At 39.0% G+C, this 12,615-nt stretch overlaps 1 protein-coding gene across 5 annotated transcripts in view; it reads right to left on the bottom strand.

The window, feature by feature from the left end:
• CAGE1 (cancer antigen 1) overlaps positions 1-12,615 on the bottom strand; it is a 57,399-nt gene that overhangs the window by 44,210 nt on the left and 574 nt on the right. For 4 of the 5 annotated variants that reach the window (XM_032250018.1, XM_032250020.1, XM_032250019.1 and 1 more), the window contains exons 2-3: positions 10,442-10,660; positions 1,383-2,441 (exon numbers count right to left, since the gene is read on the bottom strand). In XM_032250018.1, coding sequence (XP_032105909.1) covers positions 1,383-2,441; positions 10,442-10,636 — 1,254 coding nt within the window. In that variant the 5' untranslated portion in view covers positions 10,637-10,660. Of the gene's footprint in view, positions 1-1,382; positions 2,442-6,924; positions 7,335-9,227; positions 9,316-10,441; positions 10,661-12,615 lie in introns of all 5 variants that reach the window. The other variant, XM_032250021.1, reaches the window with a different exon arrangement.

Here is a 12,615-nt window from a genome sequence, read left to right as displayed (position 1 = left end):
GGCAGGAGTATTGCTTGAACCTGGGAGGCAGAGGCTGCAGTTAGCGGAGATCACATCACTGCACTCCAGTCTGAGTGACAGACTGAGACTTCATCTTAAAAAATAAATAAATAAAACAAATACAAAAAATAAACTTACACATTTTTCTAGTTCAGATTAGTCTTCTTTCCAAGTGGACAGTTAATAAGATTTCACTATACGTACGTTAAGGCAGGCCTACACAACTGAAATAGATGTGCTCTGTCCTGTGAAAATTATCACTTCCAGAATGTATTTCCAGGTTTTTGGCTGCCAAAAAAGCCTTTTGAACTACATGTAATAAAAGATTACTGCTTCTCCAAACATACTGATACGGTTCTGATGCTGTTCTTAAATGTATAAAACTAGTATATGATATAGGTTTGTTTTCTCTTGTAAACTAAATATACTATTGTATTAGTTTTGTTGATGAATAGGACTGCGAGACAACTTAGAAAATCTTTTCTCACAGGTAACCGCTGGGGCTGGGTGCGATGGCTTACACCTGTAATCCCAGCACTTTGGGAGGTTGAGGCGGGTGGATCACTTGGGTCATGTGTTTGAGACCAGCCTGGCCAACATAGTGAAGCCCCATCTCTACTAAAAACACAAAATTCACCAAGCGTGGTGGCACACGCCTGTAATCCCAGTTATTAAAGAGGCTGAGGCAAGAGAATCACTTGAACCTGGGAGGCAGAAGTTGCAGTGGGCCAAGATCGTGCCACTGCACTTCAGCCTGGGTGACAGAGCAATACTCTGTCTCAAAAAAAAAAAGGTAACTGCTGGGAGATGCTTCTGATGACTGGCGATGAGTACCCACAAAACTGTCACGTTAACTATCACCTCTACCAAAATAATCACAGAAGGCAGGAATAGCTGTTAATCTTGAGTATTCATGAACCAAAAGAGACTTCTTCAAACCTGTGCTGTTTCTGTACCTGTTTTTCTTTTCCTTTTTTTTCTTTTCTTTTTTTTTGAGACAGGATCTTGCTCTGTCACCTGGGCTGAAGTGCAATGGCACAATCATAGCTCACTGCAGCTTCAAGCTCCTGGGCTCAGGAAGTCCCCCTGTCCCAGCCTCTTGAATAGATAGGACTATTTGTGCGTACCACCATGCATGGTAGACTGGCTGATTTTAAAAAATTTTTGTAGATATAAGGTCTCACTATGTTGCCCAGGCTGGTGTCAAACTCCTAGCCTCAAGAGATCCTCCCACCTCAGTCTCCCAAAGTGCTGAGATCTGTTTCTTTCTTTAACAATTCTTTCTGCAAACAAATCTAAGTAAGTGCCATGTCTAAATATGCATCACCAGAGCACTAGAAACTCTTGAGATTCCACAGTAGACTTAGAATGTGCATTGATACCTTGGTAATATCTGACTTCATGACTTCCTCAAATTGCTCTTTTAACTGAGCTGTCTCATATATAGGGACATAATTTTGCTCTTCACGCCTTCCAACCTGCTGTTTAAGTTTCGCATTCTCACTTTTTACTTCGTTGATTTGCTGCTGAAGTTTTACGTTCTTAGTTCTTTCATTTTCAGACATAAATTGCAAATTTTTAACTTGAGTGAGCAATTTCTCAAGTCTAGATTTTAGTTTCTGTCTTTCTTCCAGGTTTTCCTTTTCACGGTTCTGGAATTCCTCCTGTAAAGACAAGAACTCTTGTTCTCGGGTCTCTTTTTCTCGTTTCAGCAAGTCCAAAGCAGAAGCTGTGGCCTTTTCTAGTTCTTCTTTGAGTTGTTGCAGTCTCTCTACCTCTTCTTCTTTCTTGCTTAAGGCTTTGTCCATCTCTAAATACTGACTTAAAGATTTATTTTTTTGTTGCATTTCAGTCATGTACCTTTCCTGTAAACGCACATAATTAGCCTTGATCTTCTTAAATTGAAGCTGTAACATTTCCTTCTCATTCCTGGATTCCTGAAGATGTTTTTGGGTGTTAGCTAAAATCTCTTGCAAATTCTGCAATGTCTTTTTAGTATCATTCTTCTCCAGGATTATTTTGTATTTGTCTTCAATTAATTCTTCAACATTTTCCTTTAGCTTATTGATGACATCAACGAACACTTGTTGTTTGGTAATCTTCATCTGTAGTTCTTTAACTCGCTTCTCTAAATACAGATTACTACACTGGAGTTCTTGGATTCGCACTTCCTGCTTTCTGTTAGTATGTTTTAATTTCCGCAAGACTTCATTTAAAGCCATGTCCTCTTCCAAAGGTTGTAAACTTTCAATGCTTTGCTCCATGTTAGGCATCTTGCAGTTCTCCCGAGATGTTTTACTCCTCCAGGAGATACCTGATGGAGACCAAGTTGATTCAATTTCTGGTCTCTCCATACCCTCTGCTGTGACTTCCTTTTGGTGACTGACTGACATCTCAGGAATCTCCCCATAATTCTGTATTTCTTTTGAAGGAACTGAAGTCTGTAAATTACAGTAAACAAAGTAAGTGTGAATGAGTAGAAAGGCCATAAGCTTTCAAGTCAGATAGAGCTGGCCTTGAATTCTATTAATAGATCCCCTTTTTGGTTTCCTCCGCCATAAAGTAACAATAGTACCTACTTCCAATAATAATGCCTATTCACAAAAATTAATACCTATGTATTAATTGCTAAATGTTCGTACAGCACCTAACAGCACAGCAGAGCACAGGCAGTAGGTAGATGATAGATAAATATCCCACTGACTTTGACAAAAGGAAGACTAAACTTTTATATTACCATTTTCTATCAAGCAAACTTCTCTGCACATACATAAGATGTTTGACTTCCAATGAACTCAGACAAATAAATGTATCAATTACCTTACAGACTGCAAGGTCTCTTTTTTTCTTTACATGTTATTACTGGGCCAAAAGTTTGGATTTTTAGGGAGGAACGGTCTCTTTTGAATATTTTTTTATTCCATATTTAGACCATTACCTCATTATGCTATGACTCTTAGGAACATTAGAATGGCAGAAGAACATGCCTCATGATTGACTTTATGCCCATGATATACGTTTTGGGGAAGTTATAAAAAGACAGTAGGCCAGGCTAGGTGGCTCACACCTGTAATCCCAGCACTTTGAAAGCCCAAGGCCGGTGGATCACCTGAGGTCAGGAGTTCAAGACCAGCCTGGCCAACATGGTGAAACCCTGTCTCTGCCCAAAATACAAAAATTAGCCAGGTGTGGTGGCACATGTCTGTAATCCCAGCTACTCAGGAAGCTGAGTGAGGCAGGAGAATTGCTTAAACACAGGGGGCGGAGGTTGCAGTGAGCTGAGATCACACCACTGCACTCCAGCCTGGGTGATGGAGTGACTCTGTCTCGAAATAATAATAATAATAATAAAGAAGAATTTTAGGCCGGGCGCGGTGGCTCAAGCCTGTAATTCCAGCACTTTGGGAGGCCGAGGCGGGTGGATCACGAGGTCAAGAGATCGAGACCATCCTGGTCAACATGGTGAAACCCCGTCTCTACTAAAAATACAAAAAATTAGCTGGGCATGGTGGCGCGTGCCTGTAATCCCAGCTACTCAGGAGGCTGAGGCAGGAGAATTGCCTGAACCCAGGAGGCGGAGGTTGCGGTGAGCCGAGATCGTGCCATTGCACTCCAGCCTGGGTAACAAGAGCGAAACTCTGTCTCAAAAAAAAAAAAAAAAGAAGAAGAAGAATTTTAAAAGACAGTAAATTGTGGTAAGAAATGGTGAAATGAATATGACATTGAAAACCCAGGCTAGGCACAGTAATCCCAACACTTTGGGAGCCCAAGGTGAGAGAATCCCTTGAGGCCAGGAGTTCGAGATCAGCCTGGTTAATGTAGTGAGACCCTATCTCTACAAAAAAATCTTAAAAATCAGTCGAGCATGCTGGCATGTGCCTCTAGTCCTAGCTCCTTGGGAAGCTGAGGCAGAAGGATTGCTTGTGAGCTATCATCACACTACTCTCCAGTCTGAGTAATAGAGCAAGACCTTGTATCTAAAAAAATAAAAAATAAAAACCCAGCAAAAGGTATCTGTAGTGGTGCACTGTATAATTCTCCGGAATTTAGAGACAATGGACTTCTGTATTTTGTTTTTCGAGTTCACCCTTCTGCAGAACCTTGTATCTTAATGGTTTTTCAATGTTACGGAATAAAGATAACTTTCATTACTGAGACCTACAAGGCCCTAATATCTTGCTCTTGATATCTGCTATAGTTTAAATGGATCCCCTAAAGTGCATGTGCCAGAAGCTTAATCCGCAGTGCAACAGTGTTGGAAGAGGGGGCCTACTAAGAAGTGAATAAAAATGACTAAATGTTATCGCAGAATTGTGTTACTTATCACAAGTTAATTTGTTATAAAAGTGAGTTTGGCCTTTGCTTGCTCCCTCGGTCTCACCCTCTTTTGCCCTTCCACCTCCCACCATGGAATGACAGCACACAGACCCTCACATGATGCGGGCACCATAGACCTAGACTCCAGAACTGTGAGCCAGATAAATTGCTATTCGTTATAAATTACCCAGTCTGTGATGTAGTTGCAGCAGTAAGAAATGAACTAAAACAGTATCTGACCCACACCACCTCTCTGTCTTCATCTGCTATGCCCCTCCTGCTCCCTCCAACTCTGATCTTCCTGGACTCAGGGCTTCCTTCAGGTCCTAGTAGGTACCATCCTTCCTGTGGCCAGAGAATTTGTAGACATTCTTCTGTATGAAATGCTCTCCCACCCATAGCTGCCTAATTAACTCTTACTCATCTTTTAGAGCTCAGCTCAATGATCATTTCTTCAGGAATGCCTTCCCCAGACTCCCTGATCAGGGTAGTTTCGTTAACATAGATACCCAACCTACTTATATTTGCAACACTTATCATAGTTGCAAGTTGGTATGTAACTTTATATAGCATTATACCTGCTCTACATACACTTTATATGCAACTTTTATTCATAGAACTTATTGAACTTTTCATAGTTGCAAGTTTACATTTATTTGTGGGATTATTTGATTAATGACTATCTCCTCTAGTAGGATGCTGTTTTCATCAGAACAAGAACTACATATTTTTGTCTAACCATTACCTAACTAATATATAGTACAGACCTGGCATGTAACAGATGCCTAAAGGTATCTATTGACTGAATGAAAAATGGCTAAATGCAATGGAAAGAGGAAATAACAATCTTGAGAAACCCTATTTAAGCTTATTTTTTAAATGTTGTTTTCCAGAAATTAACATGGACGAATAAAGTTCTTTTTAATGCTGTCATCTACTTTCAAAAAAAGAAAAAACTGCTCATACTTGTAAATAAGGCATTATAGCCACAGCATTTCCCACCAAACTCACATTGAAAAGTTATTATTGGCCAGGTGTGGTAGCTCACACCTGTAATCCCAGAACTATGGGAGGCAAGGTAGGTGGATCACTTGAGGTCAGCAGTTCAAGACCAGCCTGGTCAACATGGTGAAACACCGTCTCTACAAAATATACAAAAAAAAAAAAAAAAGAAAAAATTAGCCAGGTGTAATGGCACATGCCTGTAATCCCAGCTACTTGGGAGGCTGAAGCAGGAGAATTGTTTGAATCCAGGAAGTAGAGGTTGGTGTGAGCTGAGGATCATGCCACTGCTCTCCAGCCTGGACAACAAAGTGAGACTCCGTCTCAAAAACAAAACAAAACAATAACAAAAAAAGAAAAGAAAAGGTATTACCTATACTATTCTTGAATTTTATCTATTTGCCCATAACAATTCCTAGTATTTTTATTTTTGTTCAGAAAGTACACAGAATATATAGTGTTGGTATCTTCCTCGATTCAGGAAGTACAGAAAGTACACAGAATATATACTGTTGGTATCTTCAGTGCTCTTAGGATACTACATGTCAATAAACCAAAGGATAAACTAATATTTTCACTTTAACAGAAAAATTAATATTTTGGTTCGCAATAGAAATCCAGCATGACAGAGAAATCTTGTTTTCTTGAAAAATTAATTAGTGCCTCTGCATTCCTTCCTCTTCTCAACATTTCCATTACTGTAAATGCTGCTACTTCCAGCCAGTTTGATTCAACAAATATAAAAGCTTATTATATTCAGGCTGCTCTGTCTACACAGTAGCCATTCTTTTCTTTCTTTACGTCTCTAATAAAATTGCTTTCGATGAAAAAAAATAGTAAAAAAAGCTTATTATATTCAAGGAACCGTTTAGATGCAATGGTGCATAAAAGGGTGAGTAAGACAGAGTCCCGATCCTCAGAGAAATTACCATTTGGTAGAGCTAATCCTCAAGTATGAACTTGATTTTATTAGAAAAATTTATTTCTGAATTGGCTAAGATCTCAGAATGCATTTTCCTTGGAGAAGCAAAGTCCCTTGTGTTAACTAGGTGATTTAACACTACTTGGAAAAGTCTCAGATTATACGTGTGTGTGTGTATGTGTGTGCGTGTGTGTGTATATATATATACATATACATTTAAAATTTTTTCATTCATTCATTCATTCGTTCGTTTATTTGAGACGAAGTCTTGTTGCCTAGGCTGGAGTGCAGTGGCACTGTTTCTGCTCACTGTAACCTCTGCCTCCCGGATTCAAGCGATTATCGGCCTCAGCCTCCCAAGTAGCTGGGATTACAGATTCCCGCCACCAGGCCCAGCTAACTTTTTTTGTATTTTTAGTAGAGACAGGGTTTCCCCATGTTGGTCAGGCTGGTATCGAACTCCTGACCTCAGGTGATCTGCCCACCTCGGCCTCCCTAAGTGCTAGGGTATGAGCCACCGCACACAGCCATATATATATATATATATATATATAAAATGTATCCTTTTAATACTCCATAGGCTTTACTGACCATCACAATCTTACTCCTCTGCTTTATAATTAACTTTCAGATGAGCTAGAACTATTCTCTTTATAAAATGGTTTCACAATATTATTGTGTACACTTTCCTTATATAAGAAGCTTGGAGGTTGACTGGGGCTGAGGGCAGATTCCTTGGCAGTACTTGTAGCCAGTGACTTTTCTGTAAATTTCAGCGTCTCTCCACTGCAATGGATTAGAGGCGGGCTCCTAGGAGGAGGCTGTCTAAAATACTCATTACCAAGTTGGTCTGTATTTGCAGAAACACTAGTTTCCATTGGATTTTCTTCCGTAAATGAGTCTTGCTTTATATAGTTGTCTTTTGCATAATTATATACTTGACTTTGAAATTCTGGCTTCTCTGTCATTTCATCATCAAATGCTTCTACCCAGTGGAATTTGCAAACGGTTTCAAATTGTCTCAAGGAAGATATGCTGATAGTGTCAACTGGCTGAATTAGTACATTCTTTGAGTAATTTTCAATGTTGTTATCTCATAAGAAAGAGAAAGAAGGAAATAAAAGTGAGCAGACCATAAACTTGGGCAGTAACAGTTATATTTATATTTATCAAATAAACTGCCGTAGCCACTTAAGAAATATATAATTATTTCAACCTTTCTTACTGTGTGGATTTTAGCATGGTTTTGTGCTAGCAAACAAAACAAAACTTTTTACATGGGGGAAAGAAGTTCCCAAATGACAGCTACAAAAAAGCTTGTTATATGTAATTCTGGTCAAATACAACAAATTTCAAGACATCTTCAAAATTCTTTTGTCGTAACTTTAAGATGTTTCAAATTATAAAATGTTTCAAAAGGACAGGGATAGTATAATAGAAAACACCTAGAAACTTGCTTAATCCCACAAAAATCCCAAGATGTCAGTATTGTTATTATCTCTATTTTACAGTTAGGAAACTGAAGTGTACGAGATGTTAAAGTCACTTGTCTAAGGTCATAGAGCTGAGATTCTAGACTACTACTTCTAAATGCTCTACTATTTTTTTAATATGACAAATTATGCAGATTTATTTTTTTAAATCAGAAGCGAATAAGAAAACAAAATGTTACAAATTAATGATCATTTTAATCTAACTTTCCTCCTCCCCAGAGATAACCACTGTACTGAAGCCCATATGTATTCATTCTTCCCATTCTCGTTTTACTTTTACTGCTTAATTTATGTGTCCTAAATAATACAATCAACATAATCATTCCTAAAGAATAAAGTTCCCAGATTTCCTCATTTTGACACTTTAATGTCCCAGTACTTTTTTTCACTGTACAGATTTGGGGTTACATCAACACACATCTCTTTATTTTTGAGACGGGGTCTCACTGTGGTTGCCCATGCTGGAGTGCAGTGGTGTGATTCGGCTCACTGTGGTCTCAGCCTCCTGGGGTCAGGTGATTCTCCCACCTAGGCCTCCAGAATAGCTAGGACTATAGGCACATGCCATAACGCCCAGAAAATTTTTTTTTTAGTAGAGACAGCGTTGGTCGTGTTGCCCAAGCTGGTCTCAAACTACTGGAATCAAGCAATCCTCTGCCTTGGCCTCCCAAAGTGCTGGGATCATAGGTGTGAACCACTGCACCTGGTCTTTTATTTTATTTCTTTATTTTTTTGAGATGCAGTTTCACTCTTGTTGCCCAGGCTGGAGTGCAATGGCACAATCTTGGCTCACTGCAACCTCTGCCTCCAGGGTTCAAGCGATTCTCCTGCCCTATCCTCCCAAGTAGCTGGGAATTACAGGCATGTACCACCACGCCTGGCTAATTTTGTATTTTTAGTAGAGACAGGGTTTCTCCATTTTGGTCAGGCTGGTCTCAAACTCCCAACCTCAGGTGATCCACCTGCCTCGGCCTCCCAAAGTGCTGGGATTACAAGCATGGGCCACCGCAACCAGCGCCCCCTTTTTCTTCAAGAGATAGGTTCTCTTTCGTTGCCCACTGGAGTGCAGTGACATGATCACAGCTTATAACAGCCTTGGACTTTCTGGCTCAAGCAATCCTCCCACCTGGCCTTCCAAAGCACTGGTATTATAGGTATGATCCACCACACCCAACTTCAACACACAATTAAAGATACTTGTATAGTAGAAAATACTTGTGTCTGAGACTGGGACTTGATCATGGCTCATTCATTTAAAGCTACACAATCCTGGGCAGGTTACTCTCTGAGTCTTATTTAAGTCATCTGTAAAATGAAGATTAAAAACAGCCCTTATTTCAATTTTTAAAAATCTTTATTTCAATAAGATTGTTTGTGGATTAAGTGTGAGAATGTATATAAGGTGCTTAGCACAATACCTGGCTATTGTTATTACCACAGATCATAAAAAAATTTTTCTCTCTTTTGCATATTGCTAACAAATAGATACTTACCGCCTAACAAATTGTCTAGAGTGCTATAAGCATCTTCACAAAATGTGGATTTGTATTCATTTTCCCTTTCAAAATTCTCTATTTCATTCTGTATTAATAAAAAATGCATTAATATTAATACTTCAAACAAACATCATAAGCTTCTTCTAAAGGTATTTGCACATTGCTATGTAATTCTATTAGAATATTTCATTGTAATGAATATGGTAGAATGTGCTTTCCAGTATCTTTCCCCAGCGTATATTTGGCTCCCTTTTCGTAAAACTATGCTAACAGAGTCACAATATTAAACAAAAATGTCACATAGCTTGCTATTTTAAGATTTTGGTTTTTTGGTAAGTCAAATCATGTGACTATAAACTTAGGGATATGTGTTAGTGTATTTATCTTATTGATAATTCTTTGATGTTTATTAAATCTAGTCTAGACAGCATTAAAATCATTGTTATTCCAGTCTATTAACACTGAAGATATATAAAACAGGCATATATCTGTTACATATTTTTATAAATTCCTATTTAGCAGAATCAGATGTCACTATCAAATGTTTAGAACAACATTCATGAAGATATTAGGATATTACAGTCTTTTATTTTGTGAGAAAGGGAACTAGGCATTTTCATGAAGATAGGAAAGTTGTCATTTACATGCAGGGTGCTGTCAATGTCATTGTGAGTGATAACTGAATCATTTGCATACTGACTTAAGTGGAAGAGGCATTAGACTAGACGTCAGTTTCCTTGAGCTCTTGTCCTGGCTATGTAACTGAACTGTTGTGGTCATGTCCCCTGGCTGCACTCCTGGGACTTCATGAGACTAGAAAGGATTTTAACACCATGTGTAAAAATGTACCTTGCTCTGTCGCCCAGGCTTGAGTGCAGTGGCATGATCTCGGCTCACTGCAACCTCTGCCTCCCGGGTTCAAGCAATTCTCCTGCCTCAGCCTCCGGAGTAGCTGGGATTACAGGTGCTCGCTATCATGCCCAGCTAATTTTTATATTTTTAGCAGAGATGGGGTCTCACCATGTTGCTCAGGCTGGTCAAAATATATCTTCTACCAGTGAAACTGGGAAAACCAGACCTTGTATTCCCCTGTTATATGTCCACTGACAATTCTTTTATTGTTCCTTATGTACTTGAAGAAGTTTTCATATGGAAGACAATGTGAATTCTGAATACATCTGAGACTCCTGGAACTTATAAGCAATGCATACCTGAGGCAAGTCACAAGTGGTACTGGTGGTTTCCATACAGATGGGAGAATCTGAAAGCGTTAAGCCTTGAGAAAGATTGCTGACATTCATGGTATCTAATTCCGACATGCTTTCTAATTTTTCATGAGAAGTATCCACTTCAAAATGTACAGGATCTGAAGGTGATGCCCCAAATTTCTTATAGTCCTTGTTCATAACTGTTGAATAATGGAAGCCTTCCTTAAAAAAAAAAAAAGGATGCCTATTAGTATGTGCAAACAAAGTTTTTTCCCTATCCTTCTTCTCATTAACAGAGTAGCAAAGTTTACTACTGTTATTTAAAATGTCATCTGTCAAGTTATTAGAAAAATTAAAAACTTTAAGTATACCATGAAAATTTGGTGTGGTAGAAAATACTGATTTGGAAAATAACAGTATTGACTACTATCCAATAATTCCCTAAAAGGCTTTGGACCTAGAAGGTGAAGGAATCTCTATGTTACTTAATCAAAGGATATTTACAAAATATTATCAGAGACCTATTAGGTTCCACAAAATGCTGTATTTTGTTCACTTGATACCTTCCACTTGAACACCTCACTAGCAAGTTGAATCCAGCATTGTAAATCAGTTTTCCCTCCTCATGTTCCCACACTGCATCTACTCTCTCAAGTACCTGTGTTTGAAAATGGAGTTGTCTTGGCATCCCTCTACCTCATCATCCATGGCTCTTCAGATACCAAGTCTCATCCATTTCTCCTTTAAAAATGCCTTTCAGTGACCTGTGCTTGCTTTCTATCCCGTGTTGCCACACCGGTCCACATTCTCCTGACTTCCTCAGGCCTGTGCGGAGCAGAGAGTGGAAAGGATGGCCACTCACATTGAGTCTAAATTCTCCTGCCTGTCTTTCCAAGCCATCCATAGCCTGCAGTGACATTACCTACCCAGTACTCCTCTGCTCAACTCAGATCAGGCTCATTTCCCTGCAGACAGTGTTCCTTACGGCTTAAGCTTCAGCCATCTGCCCTATCATGTCCTCTCCTAAAGCCTTCCCATCTACCCATTCATCTATTTTTTAAATTCCTACAATGTCTCCAGTCTCTAAATCTCTCACAATTCAGCACTTAGTGACTTTGTTTACTGTTTTAGAGCTTCACCACTGTTTCAAGGCTGTTAGTGCTTGTACTTACAGATCATAAATCCCTTGAGAGGAGTCGACTTATGGCTTACCAATATCCACTACTGCAAATGGACCAGTGCTGTCTAACGAGCAAATTATTGATTGAATCCTGCATTCTAATGATTTATTTCTATCAAGCTCTCTCAATTTATAGTCATGACTCATCTGCCTGGATTATTTTATTGAAATTCTGAATGGATAGTTTATTGAAAATTAGTTGTTTTCAAACCTATGACATCAGTCAGTAAAATGTAAAAAAGTCAAGCAGGTTAGTCAGGATCAGTGAAAGGCTCAACTTTATGCTCACCTTTTCTTTGTCTTTCAAATAATGCTGCCTGGATTGTGTTGAGATCTGAAAAATCCTTGCTTTGTTTCTCCAGTGCAAAAAATCGTAAAGGCCTTGTTTCTTTGGGTTTTTTTGTTTTTTTTTTTTTGTGAACCCAGCACTTACATTTCTACAACTTTGTTCATCCCTCATATAGCACTGCACAATCTGCCAGTTTACCTTCTTAATTTAAAGTCAGGCTATTTTGGCTGGGTGGTTAGGCCTGTAATCCCAGCACTTTGGGAGGCCGAGGCAGGTGGATCATCTGAGGATGGGAGTTGGAGACCAGCCTGATCAACATGGAAGAAACCCGTCTCTACCAAAAATACAAAATTAGCTGGGGGTGGTGGCGGGCGCCTGTAATTTCAGGTACTTAGGAGGCTGAGGCAGGAGAATCGCTTGAACCTGGGAAGTGGAGGTTGCGGTGAGCCGAGATCACACCATTGCACTCCAGCCTGGGCAACAACAGCAAAACTGTTTTTTTTTTTTTTTTTTTAAAAAAAAAAAGGCTATTTTTTTCTATTTTTCTATCTTTCATTTGTCCTTACCAGGTTTATAGTGGATTTTTAACATATTTATCAAATGTTTGTATAGATGTTTCAAAGACATTCTAAAGCTGTTTTAAGATAGGAGCTACTGGCAAAAACCATAGTCTTGTTTAAAAGTTTTGCATCGTACAACAAACTTTAC

Source organism: Sapajus apella, unplaced genomic scaffold (assembly GCF_009761245.1).
Source record: "Sapajus apella isolate SASKATOON/1434 unplaced genomic scaffold, GSC_monkey_1.0 scaffold70, whole genome shotgun sequence".
Lineage (NCBI taxonomy): Eukaryota > Metazoa > Chordata > Mammalia > Primates > Cebidae > Sapajus > Sapajus apella.
This window is presented reverse-complemented; position numbering and strand designations above follow the sequence as displayed.